Source organism: Phyllostomus discolor, chromosome 8 (assembly GCF_004126475.2).
Source record: "Phyllostomus discolor isolate MPI-MPIP mPhyDis1 chromosome 8, mPhyDis1.pri.v3, whole genome shotgun sequence".
NCBI classification, from domain to species: Eukaryota; Metazoa; Chordata; class Mammalia; order Chiroptera; family Phyllostomidae; genus Phyllostomus; species Phyllostomus discolor.
Genome location: NC_040910.2, coordinates 35383813 through 35403657, shown reverse-complemented (window position 1 = coordinate 35403657; position 19845 = coordinate 35383813). Strand labels below are relative to the sequence as shown.

Sequence of the window (19845 nt, the reverse complement as noted above, 5' to 3'; positions counted from 1 at the left end):
AGATCTGATTCTGCTCCACACTCTCCAAAAAGGGCAAACTATTACCACCTAATGTTAGCAGTGAGTAGAAGGGTGTCTTTTCTGTATTGTCGTTAGATACTTCCGCAGACAACAGAATTATATAACTATACCTTTCCTACTATTGTGAAAATCTGTAGTGCTATTTTCCTTATTACGAAAGTCTCGTGGTACAAAAATAAATCTAGGAGATCATAATAGACACATATTTTGGTATTGGGTATACTTGTTAATTTTCAAGGAACTGTGCTCAGGAGTGATAATGGTCCACAACTTTCATTTTGGCATCACACTTACCCTGACTCAAAGTGAACAAGACTTAAAACTACTGACGTGGCAAATGGAAGAAAGTGCGAATGATACCCTATGAGAAGGATGATTCAACAAAATATGGTCTTGGGGGGAAGAAAGAAACAAAGGTAATTCCCAGATTTTTAAATTATTGAGATTACGTTGGTACTTTTAACGAACTCCTTGATGCTTCCTAGTCTTATGAAGTTTGGCAAAAACACTTCTCTAGTGAGACCCAGCAAGGCTTTATAATTTTATGATAAATTTTTCAGATGGTATATAGATAATTATCTAATTACCAGAAATGTCATATTAATATGATAGCTATATTTATAAAATATACATATTCATAAAAATACACATCAATGCTGACACTTGAAAAGGAATTCTAAAAATAAAAGTGGACCTTAGGTTAGAGAGGAATAGGAAATGGAAATTTCATTGTATGAATTACCTTCACTAACAATAAAAACTCTTGACAAATATTTTCTATCCAATATTTAATTGGCTCTTTCCCAACAACTGAAGTATGTATTATGAATACCAACCTGATCTTGTCAAGGCCCAAGATCACATCAGACTGAGTTCACACCCAAATCCACACAAGCTCTAAATGCTTTCTCATAATCGTTCCACTAATAGGAATAAAAAAATCTGTGATGGTACATTATGCTGCTAAGAGTGTACAGATTTAATATGGATGGGAGAGTTGGATGGAAAAAAATGAAAGAATCTTAGAAATAAAAGTGACTAGTTTTTTTCAGCCATCTTTTCTAACTGCTCCCTCAACACTGTTTCCCGATTGTACTGCTCTCAAATACCTGCTACATTACTTCCAAGGCAGACAGCGTGGGACAGACTGATAAGGCAGAGCATTTACTCACATAGTCATTTCCACGCCTTTGAGAAGCTGACACTAGCGTATCTTAACATTTTTAAAATGTGGTGGTTCCTAATGATAAAATCCACACGTTTTTTTAATTTAGTTTTTTCCCTCCATAGTCTGGCTTATGCTCATCAGACTCTTAGCTGTCATAAAGATCACAGACTATTAGGGTTAAAGGGGCTTTGAATTAAAAATGGGCTGTATAACTAAAAGTAAGAGCTAAAACAATAAGACTTCTGGAAAAGCACTGTTCAATAGAAATACATGCATGCCACACACAATTCTAAACCTTTTAGCAGCTAAACTAAAAAAGTGTTAACAATACATTTATATTACTTGTTTGTACTAAATCTTCAAAGTCTGGTGTGAACCTTATAGCGTATTTCAATTTGGATGCTAAATTTTCATCTGAAATACCTGATACACATTTAGGTTTCGTAAAATTTACAGCTGTAAAAAGCAGACCCACATACCCAAGTTCTTATGAACATACTTAATTTTTTTTCAATAACTAAATTGAATATCAACTTTCAATTTAAAAATATATTAATTAAAATGGAATACAATATAAACTGAATTCCTTTGTCATGCTAGTAACATTGTGAATATTTAACAGCCACATGCAGTGAGTGGATACTGCACTGGAAAGGGTAACTTTAGAAAAAAAGGAGAATCTCTGTGCCTTGGGTTAGGCAAAAATTTCTAAGATTAGACACAAAAAAACAAGAACCATAAAACAAAATCTATACATTTGACTTAATAAAAATTTAAAACTTTTGTTCTTCTAAAGATAGTCTTAAGAAAATGAAAGATAACTCACATACTAGGAGAAAATATTTACAAAACACCTATCTGATAAAGAACTCGAATACAGAAAATAAAAAGAATTCTTACAACCCAAGAGCACAAATAATGCAATAAAAATAGGGAAAATATTTGAAGAGGCACTCACTGAAGAAAACATAGATGGCAAATGTAGAGATGTTAAACATTAGTCCTTAGAGAAATATAAATTAAAACCACAATAAGACACCACTACACTCTTCCTAGAAGGGTCAGAATAAGATTGACAAATTGGAAATCTCATGTACCACTAACACAATACTTTTGAGAATCGTCCTTGTTTCTGTACATATCATTCCTTTTTATTACTAAGGGTTATTCCATTGTACAGATACACCACAATATGCTTATCCACTCACAAGCTGATGGACATTGGACTGTTATCTTTAGTTTTTGATTATTATGAATAAAGCTGGTATAAAAATTCACATACGGGTCTTCGTAGGGACATATGATTTCATTTCCCTTGGGTAAATACTTAAAAAGTGGGATTGCAGCCCTGGATGGGTGGCTCAGTTGGTTGGAGCAACACCCCCTACACCAAGAGGTTGTGGGTTCGATTTCCAGTTAGGGTGCATATGCGTAGCACCTGATCAATGCTTCTTGCTCACATTGATGCTGTCCCCTCTCCCTCCCTCTTTTCCTCTCTCTAAAAATCAGTAAAAACACATTCTCAGGTGAGGATGTTTTTTTTTAAAGAAGGAATAACAAAGAGTGGGATTGCTGAATTATAAAAGTTTAACTCTGTAAGAAACTCTCAAACTATTTCCCCAAGTGGACAATTATTTTTAGCTTAAATAAACCAGGCAGATTTTGTTGCTGGACTGTGCACTACATCATCCACCATCTCTTTTAACCTAGGCATAACGTTTTAGTTCTAACTTTGTCTCTAAGATGGTACTGGTCCAAATGAATCCCTCAATTCTTTGGACCTCAAATTTCTTCATGTGACAAAAGAGAAGACTACATTATTTTAAGTTCTCCTTTAACACAAAAAGGTTGCTTCCCATTATTCCATCATTCATTGGATCATCCAAAGCTACCTGGTCTTTTACACAACCTATGGACAAAACATGCCTGTGCCACTGTATTCTGTTATAGTCGACTTCCTGAAGGAAAAGTATCAGAAATCACACAGTTCATAAGCTGGAAGGATTTCTAGTATCATCTACTCCAAATACCTCTTTTAAAAATGAGGAACCTAGCTTTCCTAGGGCTTGTAAAGTCTCTGCTATATTAGCGATGTTCACAGTGGTGTGCTGCATGATGTTTTAAAACACTCAATACGTGACTGTTTAGTCAGGGCACTTACCTCTTTTCCCTTAGACTGCCAAATAAAAAATGTCCATAGCCAAACGTAATGGCTGTCCTATGTGAATGAATCAAAATAATACCTATTTTTTTTGTCAGATCAGCAAGAAATATATTTTTTGGCGTGCTGTAGAATTTTTGTAATTAGTTTATGTGTGCCATGAGATGAAAAGGTTGAAAATTGCTGCTGTATACCAACACACCTGAGTATTCACATTTTCACTGCCATCCATACATGTAGCTCACTAGGGGACACTCCATGCCCTAACAGGGTGTGTAAGATTCTTAGTGTGTTGGGTAGAGGGGGGAGCACACGCTACTGAGACTCCCTGCCTGCTACCGCACCATCCTGAGTTAAACTGCTTCCACTGAGCTAAATTTGCCCACTTTGAAACTATTTTCCCTGCTAAGAGATTTGGGCCAGGACCTGAAACACTCAGAGACTTCTATAAATACATTTCAATTTTATTTGGTAATCTTTCACTTTCTTCCACTTTATATCTTGATTCTATCTTGCAGGAGAGCTGTTAACTGTGCCAATCATACTCACTGTCAAACTGACTACACAGCTGGATAAAATAGAGGGATAATTTTCCACTTGAGCAGAAAATCCGTAGCATGCATGGTGAACACAGAGAAGTGACTTTCTGGTTGGAGAGTGGCAAAATATCACGCACAGCTGGGTAACTGACACTCACGGCTGCTCCCTCCTGCGCATCCATCCTGCCCTCTGACTTTGCTTCTCATAAAGATGAGAAAAGCAGCAGAAAGTGGTCATAAAAAGCACCCTCCCCGCCACCCTCCACCCCCAACGCAGAGAAGCTCAGAAAGGCTGGAAATGTTGGCAGCAAACATCAAGGGTGAGTGAGAGAAAACAGGCAGGGGCTGACTTGGGAATAAACATTGCTGGCTGTCTGGCACCAGAACTTTAAAAATGTTAAAAAGTAATTATAGTTGATTTTAAAAAGTTCACAGAGCTATGTAAATGACATAAAAATATTTTTTACAATTGACTAGAAGCACATATACACCAAACTGGTAAAAGTGTTCACTGCTGGGGAGAGGGTGCTTATCATATTGAGAACTTCACTTTCTACATTTAATACCCTGTAGTCTTATTTTTAAAAACACTAACCAGATTTTTTTAAAGAGGATTTTTTTTTTCATTTCTTTGAATAAACAGTAATTACCACAGAAGTTTCTACTGGCAACAAAGTTTTAAAAGAGGCTGAGAGGAAGGAGGTAACTATTTGCAGGGAAGGAAATAAAGATATGGAAGATACAGGGTAAAGGGTAGAAATTGCTAACAATAATAAATTAGTAAGTGCTACTCTAACCTAACCTTTCACAGAAACTATGAATGCATTCACGATCCAGGGCAAAAGCTGGACCCTGCCCATCACTGAAAAGAAAGTATATTAAAGGTCAATTATGATTGACCTACACACTGTTTTCTGCTTTTGTTCCGTAGCCTTTGTTTTACTTGTGATTGGTTTTCAGGCGTTTAATGACCCACTAGGTCCTACAAGAACAAATACATACACTGAGGCTGATAAAAGTGCTTGTAAAAACAATGTATGATTATGATGAATGAAGGTAAAGATCATTTTAAAAGAGGTATGGAAAAGAGAAAGAGGTATGGAAAAAGGTATAATATCGGGATGAATTATTTAACAGTAAAGGCAATTTAAAACATTGGTATTGAAAATCTGCAGCAATGACAATTAGCAAGAAAGTAGAAGAAAGAATAACAAAATGCTATAAAACTGGTAAGTGGTCACGGGATCAGGCTAAGAGTACACCGAGTTAAAGAAGCCAGACACAACAATGTATGTGAATTCATAAATAGATAAAAATTCACCCAACTGTATGCGCACTTGAAATTTATGCTAGTTTTACTGTATGGAACACCCCGCCCCCCGGATGGCACCACACGTTCTAGTGATTGGTCTATATTCAACCCGTTCATGGGACTGAGAATATCCTATGTATTTATCAGTTCTATAGAAATGGGACCCTCCCCAACTCTTTCAATAAAGATGAAAGTCAAGGGATTCACTGAGTGTCTGTGTTCTCTTTTCTTACCTGGGCTCTCTTCTTACATGGTGCCCATCAACTGCTCCCACTGATTCTCTCACTTTCTGACGCATTTATAAATTCTGTTACTACCTTGCCCTAAGTAGGTAATTCTGACTTTGCATTTGCTTTGATGCATCTGCTAAGCTCACTGATTCTTCTTGTTTTGATTACATTTGTTTTAGAACGTATTTTCTGTAACCACAATAAATTATACTTTCTGATTTCACATAAATGTGTAAAATATAGTTCTCCTAACTCCTATGTTCAGTTTCCAAAGGGATGAATTTAAAGGTCCCATGTGTTTTGAAATTCTCACTTTAAAGTCCTAAGCTTTCTGCTACTGTCCAAATTGCTAAGTTTCCTATTTAAAGCCACCACTGTGGCCTTCAGTCTACCCTTCGAACTTCCACTTCTGATGCATTCAGGACGTCTGCCCCTGGTGCCAACTTCTAGTGCTTCAGGATCTAGTGCTCCAATCACATGTACAAATCTTTTGTATGTTAATAACACATATTAAATGAAAATATTGATATTCTGAAATAATGAATTATAAGGATGTGAGAGGACAGAAAAATTCCTGTTTTTGTACACACTACTACAGAGCCCAATGAAGCAAAAAAACATAAAGTGTATGTGCCTATTATTGGGGGAATGGAACATCTCATACCAAATCTTGTTTAAAACCACTTTACTAAAGTATGACCGACACGTAAAAATGTACTGAAATGTACTTAGTGCACATAACTTGATGAGTTTGGGAATAAGTACACAGCCATGAAACCATCACCACCATCAAGGCCATCCATCAACATACCCACCACCTCTCCAAGTTTCCTTGAACTTTCTGTGTGTGTGTGTGTGTGTGTGTGTGTGTGTGTAAGAACACAAGACATAACCTAAAAGCTTTTTAATTTAACTGTTTCTTCTACCTGCAGTAAGATACTGAATTGGCCAAAAAATCCACTTAGTTTTTTCTGTAAAATAAAAGACACATTTCATTTTTACCAATAACTTTACTGATTTGGATATCTTGAGTATGTTGGTTGTCTCCTGCTATTGGCTTCTAGTGGGCAGAGGCCAGGGTGCTGCTAAACATCTTCCAATGCATAAGACAGCCCACAGCAAAGAATTATTTGGCCAAAATATCAATAGTACCAAGAAACCACAAACCACTTTTGACACATTCGATCTGTGACAACACCTTCTCCAAATACTGCACAAATCATTTTTGCATTTGTTGTGTTTTCGCCTTTCTTGAAATAATAAAGTATAATGCACTGAAAGTGTTTTCTTTCATCTGCAATACTAAAATGGCAACACAAAAATTCACCAACTTTGATAAGTTTTTTTAAAATGCACACCTATATGACAGTTGTCACAATACAATCTAACAAAATTGTTTTGAATGAAGTTAAAGACAGCTAAGCACTACTAGAGCCATTGTACAAAAAAATGGACTTTTAGGCCAATCCCATACAATGCTCTCTTCTTCCAATGTATTTGTCAGCCAAGGTACTTTTTTTTAAATCCTCACCTAAGCATATGCTTACAGATTTTAGAGAGAGGGGAAGGGAGGGGGGAAGGGGAAGAGAGAGGAAATGTCAGTGCAAGAGAAACATGAACCAAGAGAAAAATGGTTTCATTGTCTTTCCTACACCATTTGGGTATGGAACCTGCAACCTAGGCATGTGCCCTGACTGGGAATCAAATCCGTGACCTTTTGGTTTACAGAAGGACATTCCAGTGAACTGAGCCACTTTGGCCTGGGCAGTCAAGGTAGTTTTCAAGGCCACCAAAACTTCAGTTCCTGAGGAAGCCTTGATTCTCTGGTTGAAATTCATCTTTCATAATTATAATCTTATATACTTCAATAATTTGCCTTTACTATGGTCTATTACTAAGTCACATACACTCAGCCACATACATAAATAATATGCACAGTACATGGTATCTATGGTTTGTTAAATAGTTACTCATAGGCAGGATCTATGTGTTATTTATCTTTTATATGTCCCATAGCATTGAGGAGGTTTTGTACAAGGTAGGCATTTAATAACAATTGTTGAAGTTTTGTTATTCTTTCTCTTATCTTTTAACTATCACATAGTCATTCATAGATACATTCTTTCTATTGGCTCTACACAGCTTGAATCAAATATAGCTTAAAATAAACAAGCTACTGTCTAGGGTTCTGAAACCCTTTTTGTTTCTATGGAGTTTTTTTTTATGGTGTGGTAATTATGTTTATTTTAACAGACTTATTTGTTTACATTTCTTGCCTTTATCAGTCCTGTCTCTTAAGTACAGAGAGGGAAACTATTTCTGGCTGTTCTGTTTTCCAAGGAAACCTTGTAATTTTCTTTTAAGGTCACAGAAGTCTTTTACTTCGATGAGTCTGCAATGCACCACCTAAGACTTTAAGTTATAAAAACCATTGTTTTCTCAAAAGTCTGGAAAGAGCTTACAAGATATAATTAACTGCCTAGAATACACAATACAACATAAATAGATCTTCCCCTTAAAAAACACCTTACTGCTGGGCCATGGAAAAGAATCTCACTTTATTAGTGACTAGAAAATTCGGCAGTAAGAAAGCAGCTACAGTAGGTAAACTAAAATATACAAAAATTTCAAGCCAAAAGTCAACATAACAGTGACATGGCGAGTTCCAGCAGCATGTCCACTCACGTCAGAAACCGAACAGAGAGGCCTGTCAGCGCCACGACCCCCAAGCTCTCCTGGTGGGGCGAGCCAGTGTAACCAACTCAGGGAAGAGGAGGGTTAGGAAAATTATCTGCAAAGTTAAACATCTGGAGATCCCAAAAGAATTAGCTGGAAAATTACTAAAAATTAAAATAAGAAAATTTAGCAAGATACTGTATAGAGCATTTAAAAAAGCAATACCCTACCTATTTGTGAACTAAGATTTCAATTTCAATTCCAATGATCAAAAAGATAAAGATGCTTTTTAAAAAGTTTAAATAAAGGAAAATTCATTTCCTGTTCTTAGACTCAATGATTAGTTGAAAAAAATTAGCCAATTCTCTCCTTTTGTAAATTTAACACGATTACAATAAAAATATGAAAAGGATTTTACCAAGAACTAATAATTCTAAATTCTATATAATACTCAAATGTTTTAGAACAGTCTGGAAAATTCTGAAATAAAGAGTGATTTAATGGGAACAAACAGTACAAGATATTAAAATAAAATCTAAAGCTACCTAAGATAAAATAGTTTAGTGCTATAATATTAATAGAGTAAGTGGTACAGATGAAAGTTGGGAAGGAAAAAAAGTACAGATTTTTATAAACACAAAAACATGTCCCACATCTTACACATGATAGAAAAATAAAGTACAATGACACCATTTTTTCACTTTTCAGTGAAAAGCAGCTATAGATATTGACTTGAAATAATCTGTGAGATGCATTTCTAACTTCCAAAAGAAAAAGGAATATGCAAAACCAGTTTGAGTAGTATCTCACCATTTATATAAAACCAGAAGGGATGGAAATTCACAATTGTGTAAAAGTCCCCAGAATGTCTCTGAAGGATACACAAGAAAATGATAAGACTGTTTTGGAAGGAAGATAAAGGTAGAAAGGATTTTCTCATTTTTTGGTAAACCTGTTGTACAGTTTTTTTCCCCCAAAAGTTAAGCAAAACATGTGTACTATCTAGCTAAGAAGTACAAAAAGATGTTCAACATCACTAATCATTAGAGAAACGTATAAGTCAAAACCACTGGGAGATACTGCTTCACACCCATAAGGATAGCTGTTATTAAAACAAACAAACAGAAAATGACAAGCTGGGCCAGTGGTGGAGATGTGGAGAAATGAGAAGCCCTGTGTGCTGCTGGTGGGAACGTGAAATGGTGCAGGTCCAGATGCTGTGGAAAACAGCATATTCGTTCCTCAGTTAAACCAAGAATTGCTATGTGGTCTAGCAATTCTATTTCTTGGTATACAATTAGTCCCTCCTTACCTGTACAGGATACGTTCCAAGACCCCCAGTGGATGCTTGAAACAGTGGAAAGTAATGAAACCTAAAGATACTATGTTTTTTCCTATACAAATATACCTATGATAATGTTTACCTTATAAATTAAGCACAGTAAGAGATTAATGACAATAACTAATGAAAAAGTAGAAGTTACAACAATGCACTGTAATGAAAGGTATGTGAATGTGGCATTATTAAGTAAAATGAGGGTTACTGGAATGCAAGCATTGCAATACCTGGTAGTCGCTCTGATAACCGAGACGGCCACTAAGTGACAGGCAGGGAGAGTGCAGACAGTGTAGAGACATGGGACAAAGGGATGAGTCATGTTCTGGGTGTGACAGAGCGCGGCGGCATAAGGTTTCATCACTCTACTTGGAATGGCACACAATTTAAAACTCAGGAATTGCTTATTTCTGGAATTTTCTATTTAATATACTTGGACCATGGTTGACCGTGGATAACTGAAACCACAGAAAGCACAACCATGTACACGGGGAAGGGGGACTACTGTACATCCAAAAGAACTGAAGCAGAGCCCGGAACAGATGCTTGTGCACCCGTGTTCATAGCAGCTTCACTCACAACAGCCAAAAGGTGGACACAGCCCAGGTAGGTGTCTGTGGACAGATGGATGGGTAAGTACTGTATTCACGTACAATGGAGTATAATTCAGCCTTAAAAAGGAAATTCTGACACATGCTGCAACATGGATGAATCTTGAAGATGTCATGCTAAGTGACATCTAGAGATGGATGGTGGTGATGGCTGCACAACAATGTGGAAGTACCTAATGTCACTGACTATACACTTAAAGATGGTTAAAATATAATAAATATTATGTTGTACGCATTTTACTGCAAAATTAAAAAGTGGAATGCACTAACAGGGAATCTGTAGAGACCCACTGCAAGTAAAGAAGTTGAATTAGTCAATTAAAAATCTCTCCACAAAGAAAAGCCCAGGACCACATAGCTTCACCGATGCATTCTATCACACATTTAAAGAAGAAATAATATCAACTCTCATGCACCTTCCAGAATATATGGGAGGAGGAACATTTCCCCTCATTTTATGAGAACAGTATTTATCTGACACCAAAGCCAAAGACACCGTGAGAAAACTACAAACCAATCTCTCTCATGAATGTACCTGCAAAAATCCTCAACCAAATATTAGCAAACCAAATCCAGCAACATATATAAAGGATTATACATCATGAGCAAGTGGAAATTATCCCTAGCATGCAAGACTGATTTAGCATTCCAAATTCAATTAATGCAATAAAGGACAAAAACCATATGATCACCTTGATATCCAAAGGAAAAACACTTGATAAAAATCCAAGCCTATTCATGATAAAAATGCTGAACAAGCTAGGGATGGAAGGGAACATCCTCTACTTGATAAGAAACTGACAGCTCACATCATATTCAGTAGTGAAAAGTTAAATGCTTCCCGCTAAGACTGGGAAAGGGAAAAGATTTGAAAAGGACATCTGCTTGCACCACCTCTACTCAGTATCACACTGGAGGGCCCAGCCAGTACAATTATGCAAGAAGAAGAAATGAAAACATGAACATATTAGAATAAAAACTTATGTCTACACAATAAGAGAAGCCACAAAGTATAACAATCCAAACGTCTATCAACTGGTACATTGGATACACAACACATGGTATGTTCATATAATAGAATACTATTGAGCAATACATGCTACAACATGGGTAAACCTCAAAAATGTTATACTAAGTGAAAGAAGTCAGACACAAAAGACCACATGTTGCATGAGCCAATTTATATGAAATGACCAGAAAGGTCAAACCTATAGACAGAAAATAGATTAGTGACTGCCTAAGCCTGGAGGTAGTAATGAGGATCAACTTCCAATGAACACAAAGGCTCTTCATGGAGTCGAGGAAGAATTCTACGAGCTGTGGACTGTAGCTCATTCTATGAGCTGTGGTGATTGTTGCACAACTCTGTAAATTTTCTAGAAACCACTGCATTGTACCCACCAAATGCATGAATTTTGTGGTATACAAATTATACTTCAATAAGCTGCTTAAAAATGTAAAAAAGATAACAATTATAATAATAATACCCTTTATATTAATATTACTCCTTATTTACCCATATTTCCACACACTGAAAAACACTAAGGGAAGGAAGAGTTAATTTAGAACATCCGATTATGTCTCCCTCTATTAGAACAGAAAAATGCAGAAATACTGTATTTAGGAAGAGACCTTTTGCATAGGCCATAAATCTTGAGAAATGGATTACTTATTAATGAAGACATTTTATTATTTACCTCCCTTCATCCCTTCATAAACTAAGTGATAGAAAGTAAACTGTACCTTAAAGGAAGAAAGGGTGCTTAGTTTTACATGTCCTAAAAAGAATCACTTTCTTGAACATCATCTATCTGGTTATCTATGCTTGAGAAAGTTAAAGTTCACTCACTTATGCTTTTAATACATTTAAATGTTTTAGACCTTTAATGAGTCTCCTTAGATATACAGTCTATCAGGGACAATTTAAACGTCCTGTTTTTCTCACAGTAAAGTTCTCACCACAAGGCTCTTCGTCTTGATCACTGGGCACCTTGGGGCTGTCAAGCTGACTCCTTTCTCCTACAGGTTTTCCTATCTCCCACTCAGCCATTGTGTTTGCACTCTTCCTTTTCTCGTGATTTCTGCAAATTCTAGCATCTACCTCTTTCCTAGCCTTCTTGATATGTCAACTCCTAGCTTCATATCATTAGCCATCCCTTTTCTAGGGACTATTGAGAGATCGCCTCTGCCATTTACACGCATTTGGAGCCGTTTCTCCAATTTGCTTGATAACATAATAGTGTTATCTTAATTACTATACCCATGCAGCAGGATTTTCAAAGCAACACCACAGATTCTTTTTTTTTAAAAGCTTTTTTTTTAATCTGAAGAAATTTGGTCCCCTTCCGGCACATTCAATTTTACTAAATAAGGCTGAAGTCAGATAAAAGGGTGCGAGGAGTAATGAAAGAAAAAAGTTACATTAGTAAGACAATAGGCAGAGTAAAGAAACAAAGAGCATTGTTGGCAAGGATGGAGAAATGGAGCCTCATACATTACCGATATAATGTAAACTAGTGCACACATTGGCCGTGACTGTTAACATTTTAAGAAGGCATAGTCTTAGATACAGCTAAATACACTTTTTGGTCACTGCATTAAAAAAGACTGAGTCAGTGCTCAACATTATCTCTACATTAGAAAGTTCAATGTAACACTATTTGAACTGCACAGTAAGCTCCCTAGACTTTAGTTTCATAGAGGTGGGGAGTAAATCTGTTTGTCCTACTGCAATATATCCAGTGCCTTGAGCAATGCCTAGCACAGAGGAAAACGATGTTCAGGAAGATTTGCTGAATGAATAAATGGATGATGGAGATCTGAGGGGCAGCTTAAGCCTGGGCCTCTGTTGTTATTTAGCAAGCCAAGAGTGAATTTTCCACTCGGAATGCCAGGCTTTACCGAGTTCCATGGCTATGCTGCACTCTTGGGCCTTGTCTGCCAAGTACACTTTGTTGATCATCAGAGCAAATGGCAGAGGGATTTGAGTACTCAGAGCAAACCAGTCACAAAACAAATGTGCTCCTACAGTTATAAGCAACAGTAATACTGTCATGTTTATTTGGTTTTATATATATGTATATAAAATTTTCTTTAGTTCAACTATTATTATCCAAAAATGTATCATCAGTATATATTTTTACCTTAATAAATATAAAAGATTTAATCTCCAGGGCTTTGAAATGCCCAGGACTACATTATCCATTGTTATCTCAGAACACTACTGAACAAGGTGTGTGACTTGGCTTCATGTCACACATAGCTTTTTAGAGTTTGAGGAAATCATTTGAAAGGAGAAAAAATTTATCATACTGAGGTCATGGTAAAACATGACCATTGTAAAGCTTGAAATGATATTACACCATAAAGACACACGAGGGCACTCTAATCAACCAACACACAGAAACATAGAAAAGAATGAAATCAGGTTGACATTTTAACAATTGTACTGCAATAGGTGAATTAAGCACTGGCATAATTGTGAATGTTTTTAATTCACAGCAAGAGGTTTTCTGTCCTTACTCTAAATTTTAAGAAGCCAAAAAGATTCTGCAACTCTGTAAATTGGAGAAAGAACCCATCACTTTCAGATCCAAGGTAAGGATTCACTCCACCCCTTTCTAATGACTTGTTACATTGACCTTGGGACAGGACTTGGCCCTTTCAAGCAAAGATCTTCTACATACTACAATTCCACTTGGTGTTTTCCTCCACTAGCAGCAGTCTGTGAATCTACTTCTTTACTCTGTCTCCCTCCCTCGGAGAAATGGCGAGTTAAAAGTTTGAGCCTTCTCCAAAGCTAGTAGTAAGGAGGTGACATTTTGTACAAAGGAGCATAGACCACTAAAGAATATATCTCATGGCTTGAGCTTTTATTTAAATTTTTAGAAGATTTTATTTATTTATTTTTTTTAGAGAGAGGGGAAGGGGAAGAGGGAGAGAAACATCAATGTTGGTTGCCTCTTGAGCGCCCCCTATTGGGGACCTTGCCCACAACCCAGGCATGTGCTCTCACTGGGAACCGAACCGGTGACCCTTTGGTTCACAGGCCTGTGCTCAATACACTCAACTACTCCAGCCAGGGCTTATCTTGAGTTTTTAAATGTGTAAATACAACTACAGCATATCACTTCCTCCATCAAATTCAAAGTAGAGCATACCAAGCATTTCAATGACCTTTCTTTCAGACCTTTAACAAGAGAGCAAGAATAACTGCAGAGAGCCGTGAATCCTGAGGCAATTGGGCCCATCCACTAAGGATTATCATTAATGGTAAAGTCACATTCAAATTTTTGCTTCAGCAAAATTACAAATAACTCTTTGTCATCAATCTTTGGGGCCAAATTGAATAGTTAAGATGGAAAATATTAAATGTCAAGGATACACTGCAGTTGCATCTTTGTTGACTGAATAAACTAGAAGGTTCTCTCCATCTCTGGAACTATCTACAGGAAGCATGACACATGCTGCATTCTCGAACTTCTTATTATTTTATTCACTTTAATCTTCATCTATTTGAATGACTAAATTCCTGGTCATGATGTCTCAAAGTCAATTTCTGCTGATGCACTCAGTATTTTTTTTTTCTGTTAAGTTCCCTGGTGAATTCTAGTTCCTATGCTTAGCTGAATTGGCCATCAGGGTGTACCCAATTAGGCTCAATCTATACTAAAACTGAACATGCTCTAAAATGTGCTAATTTAGAGGATACATTTCTAATTTTCCTGTTCTGTTTAAAACAACTCTGGTTCATTGGAGGTACCACTGAATTTCTTCAGTTAAATAAAGTTGCCTGAATACTGCATAATATTATAGACAGTCATTAAAATCCTTTCAGTCGGTATCTCTACAAGGAGATATCCAAGGATTACATTATAATGACACCCATTGTCTTCCTTTGGGTGAGTAAAAAGCCACTAAGTGTAAATCAGACAACTAAAATTGGTATCAGAGGCTAACTTGGGTAGTATAAAAACTAACGTGGGCATCCAATTGATATGGTCTGATATGGAGCTCTTTATATTATCAAGAAAGTTTCCAAGCTTTAATTTTTTACCACTATTTTTTTAAGATCTTAATTTAACTAAACTCTCATTTAAAGCTAATTTAAACAATAGCCCAGAATAGCAGGTGAGAGGGAAGAGGGGAGGTGGGGGTGGGATGGGGGCGGGGGAGGGAGTGGGGGAAGTTTCCCACTGCCTCCGCTCCAGAGGGCTCCCAGTTGCCAGACCTAAAAGGTTTTTTCCTACATGGATCCTCTGGTTATTTTTACTTTCCCTTGATCCACATGTTTTAACAGGATTTTTAACAAACTATACTTATTAAGAAAAATAAAAGCCCCAAATAAACGGTCTCTGAGTATGCACTCTGGCTTCCTTTCTTTAAGAGAGAACCTAGCACATGCCAGGCACTGTGCAAGGCAAGGTGATGGAGCCCTTGCCCTTATTAAGCAACAGACTCTTGATGAAGGAATCTTGGGTTCAGATTTTGGCTCTAGCACTTTTCTCCTCTGTGTAACTTTGAGCCACTTCACCTCCCTGAGGCTCAGATGTTTTTTATCTGTAAATTGGGAATACTATCACTTAGATCAGGGGTGTCAAACTCATTTCCACTGGGAGCCACATCAGCTTCGTGGTTGCCTTCAAAGGGCCAAAATTCTTTTTAGGACTGTATAAATGTAACCACTCCCTAACTGTTAAGGAGTTGAAATTACCTTTGGCCCTTTGAAGGCAACTGCAAGGCTGATGTGACCCCTGGTGAAAATGAGTTTGATACCCTGACTTAGATCAAAGTGTTCAATGGGACACTAAAGAGCAAGTACCTTGCACAGTGTCTGGCACACAGTAATTGATACACAAAGGGTAGCACTTAGTTTTTTTACTACAATGTTATAGCTTATCGTAATGTTTTAACTTTACCCCTTAATCTCTTCTCAGTAATATGCCTTCAGAGATTATTTATTTAACTATTATTTAGTGGTGTCACATGCTGTCACCACTTTGTGGGAAGACACAAAGTGTAGGAGAGGGAAGGCAGAGATGATCACACCAATGATCACAGATGCTACAAAAGGACGTGTGCCACGGAAGCACATGAGAGGGGCACCTAATACGAGGAAACCTTGAAGAAGTGCTATTTACCCAAGACCTGAAATGTATAAAGCAATTGGGCAGGCAGAAGAGTGTTGTAGGCAATGGAACACGTGTAACATCCCAGAGGCAAAAGAGAGCAGGAAAGACCAAGGAACAATATTAAGATGTGCAATATAACTGGGATAAGGAGAGCAAGGTTGACGAGGGCTAGACATGAGCCTACAGAGGTAGGCAGGACCAAGTAAGTCAAGTGAAAAATTGCAAAACTTTATCCTAAGGGCAAAAGGGTTTTATGTTACTCTTAAACTTAAAACAATTTCTGGGATGCAAAGTAGAAAATGGATTGGAGAAGGATAAGGCTGAATGTAGGGAGACCAGGTAGAAGGTGTTTTGAATTCCAAATGGCAAGTGCAAAGAGCCCCTGCAAAGCCGGTACTGGCAGCACTGGAGAGACACAGACCTGCTCACGAACAGAAGTAGACTGAAAAAGGTGTGGTCGCAGACTGCACGTGGGAAAGGTATTGTGGCAAGTAATAATCTCAAAAACAGGAATGTGCTCAATAAAATGTATTTCTGTGTTTCGTGATATAAATATAAAACATGACTTACTACATATTCCATACTACAAATCCCATAATTTTGTATGAAGAAGCACATAAAGTTAAACATTTTAGGCCATGGAAGGATTTATTCCAACTCAATGGGAGGCATGTCACACAAAAGAAGTCTAAGTTACTGAGTGTCAATGTTTCTGAAACCACTTTGCTATGTTGATAGAAATTCTGCATTACAGATCATTAACTACCAAATGAGTTATAACTCTTCCTCCGAGGCATATTTTGGTTCTTAAAAGAAAAAAAAATAAGTTTCTACTTTTTTCCCATGTTTTCACATCTCTGAATAAACAGGATATTATGAGCAAACCAAAGTACAGGGGTGGGCAAAAGTAGTTTACAGTTGTTCATAGGGGAAAGAATGCAGGTTATGATTATTAAAAAATAAATAATACAAGAATAAACTCACAACTGTAAACCTACATTTGCCCACTCTTGTATATGTAATGTAAGCCATGGCTCTCTGATAACCTTGGCAAATGAGTTTTTACAGAAAAACTGTTTCACACTTGCATGCCTTCTCACCAAGCACATCAAATGTAATTTATTCTGTATTGAAGACATGGTCTGGCTCCAATCATTTAGGCACAATGTCTTTTGCTCCTAAGCTGAACTCTCTTCTTGGGAGGCGTAGCCTACCCATCCTTCTTATCAGTTCTGGAATTACCTTTCCAGGAAGCTGTCTCTCAATCACCTCAATTCTCCAAGCCCTAAATGTGCTCCAGTGTTATCAGGAATGCAGTGAGTTATAATTTTGGCTTACTTTTCTACCTTTATTACATTGCACGCTCCTCTAGGGCTAGGGCAGTGACTTTCAATTCTGCACTCTTCAGTGTCTGGCACACTGACCCAGAACCAAATTGATATTCTCAAGGTTTACTGAATTGCGCCCTATCACTTACATAAACAGCTTTAAATGGAGGCAGTTTTGGAATTGAGTCTACTTTTAGTACTTTTTCTGACTTCTCAGAAAACAGCTGATGCTTTGCTGAGTAAAGTATACCTGTGCAATGATAATCACCAAGTGGGGGGATGAGGGGTAGGCGGGTGCTTTGGAAAAGCATGGTTCAAACAATTATATAAATGGAAAAGGAAAATAAACCTTTGGTTTTTATATAAAATTCACAGAAAGTAAAGCTTGACAATATTTGGCTACAGGAACACGATTTTAAAAGGTACAGCATCCCACACAAGCTTTTCTACTCTCTTAATTATGCTATTATTCTAATTCCACACAGTTGGAATAAACTAGCTAGGTCTGTGTGCACACTGGTAGTAAAGTAGCTCAAAATAAAGGTGAGAAGTGTTCCTGTAAGCCAGGTGTTCTGAGTTTTGTGATGCAAAGTCTCAAGGTATACTGGCATGTTCCACCTAACCTTGGTTCATGAAATCCCTACAGTCCTAGACTGTAATGTCTTCTTTTTTTTAATTTGAAGATCTAATTGGCTTTATGAAGGGATTCACGAATCAGGCAGCATTCATTCCATCTAGCAACTAGAAGGGCGCTGCCACCTGTAATGTTTTAACAATTCCTCTCAACCACCCATATCCTATATATGGTTCAAGCCTCAAATCCTCCAAGAACACATCCTGACCTCGTCCTTCTTTGAATTCCAAGTGCAATTAGGAGTCTGTAACAGAAAATTAGTATGTCCAATATCTTCTAACCTCTGCTTATAAGTAACTAAAGTCTTCTCCACAAGGGTAGGAAGAGGCGCTAATGAACTGCCAATTGCGTGGAAAGAAGTTAACAACCTATTATAAACACTCACGTGGCAGCTGAGAAACAAGCCAAACCTAGTTCATAAAGTCCAACTTTAGTGCGCCGACGAAAAAATGTTACAGTCAACCTCTCATCTAACCAAAGAGACCCAAGGGCATGTACGCTCTCCTGGCAGTTGTGTGTAGGGTGGGGTAGGGAGGTGTGATTCCAGCCCCCTTAACAACAAACAGAAGCTTCCCCTTTAGTCCATCCCAATTTCTAGTTTCCTAATTGCCACCCCTTTAGAGACGATTCCTTCGCAAGATGGAAATGACTAAGTTCAAAAGGATATGGCATAACCATTGCCTTCTAACTTAGGAGCGGAGACTCACCAGTTTCATACTGGACTTTTGATTCACAGCAGTCACCGGAATCCTCAAACCCGGAAAGCGTCTTCCGGTTCAAGCTCCGCCGCTCGCGGGAGGAGAGCATCGCGGGACATGCAGTCTTTCTTCCCAGCGCCCCCTTTCCAGGACGTCATGGGAAATGTAGTCGTCTCTCCATACAGCATGGGAACTGTAGTTATCCTACCTTTTCCTCCCTTTTCTCTCTAAACACCTCCTTCCGTTAGCTCCAAATTCCTCCCCGCCGCCAATTCATCCACCCTCTCCACCCCAACAAGATATCACGTCCCCAGCCTGGGCCTGGTACCCACGGTATTCTGGGATGTGTAGTCCCCATAGCGGTGGCGCTCCTTTACCCTCCTCCCTGTGGGAAGGCGGTTGAGGCGCGAGACCTGCCGGGAGTTGTAGTTCCCTGCGGTCTCTGGCCGCTGAGCTCCGTGCTTTTACTCAAGGGAGTAGGAACTACAACTCCCAGGGCCGCTCGGCGGCAGCAGGTGGGAGTGGGGCTGTTGATATCAATATGGCGGTTGTCAGCCAGACAAAGACAGTCAGTCTGATGTGATTGAGACAAGGGAGGTTTTCAGGGGGAGACTGGGAGATAGGGGCCTCCCCTCCCCCTTCTCCTCTTCCTGCGCGGACCTCAACCCCTCCCCAGGCCCCTCCCGCCTGGCGCCCCACGCGGAAAGACACCCCTCCCCCTCCCGATTTCCCCTCTTCCCTCCCTATCTCAGCCCTTCGTACTGGGACGTTGGGGAGGGGGCTGTGCCGCGCGGAGAGAACTCAGCTACGATTCCGAGGTGAGTCTAGTGGTTTTTCAAAGCCGCGCCACCTCAAGTCTCTTTTCCCACTTCTTTCTCCTCACTTTCTTTCTTTTTCCTTTTTTGCGGGGTTTTGGGGAGAAACTGAGTGGTCCGGGGATGGGTCTCTTAAACGGCCCGATTGAGAGGAGAGAGGAAGTAGGGGGCTTCCGAGTGGGTGA

The 19845-nt window shown here is 38.3% G+C and overlaps 2 protein-coding genes across 2 annotated transcripts in view; one reads left to right on the top strand and one right to left on the bottom strand.

Moving 5' to 3' along the window:
• Window positions 1–19234, bottom strand: part of INTS9 (integrator complex subunit 9) — an 84859-nt gene extending 65625 nt beyond the window's left edge. The window contains exon 1 of the mRNA XM_028520878.2: window positions 18855–19234. Coding sequence (XP_028376679.1) covers window positions 18855–18863 — 9 coding nt within the window. The 5' untranslated portion in view covers window positions 18864–19234. The remainder of the gene's footprint in view (window positions 1–18854) is intronic.
• Window positions 19235–19362: 128 nt separating this feature from the next.
• Window positions 19363–19845, top strand: part of HMBOX1 (homeobox containing 1) — a 166920-nt gene continuing 166437 nt past the window's right edge. Inside the window, 1 exon segment of the mRNA XM_028519845.2 lies at window positions 19363–19663. The gene's annotated coding sequence lies outside the window, so the exon portion shown is untranslated.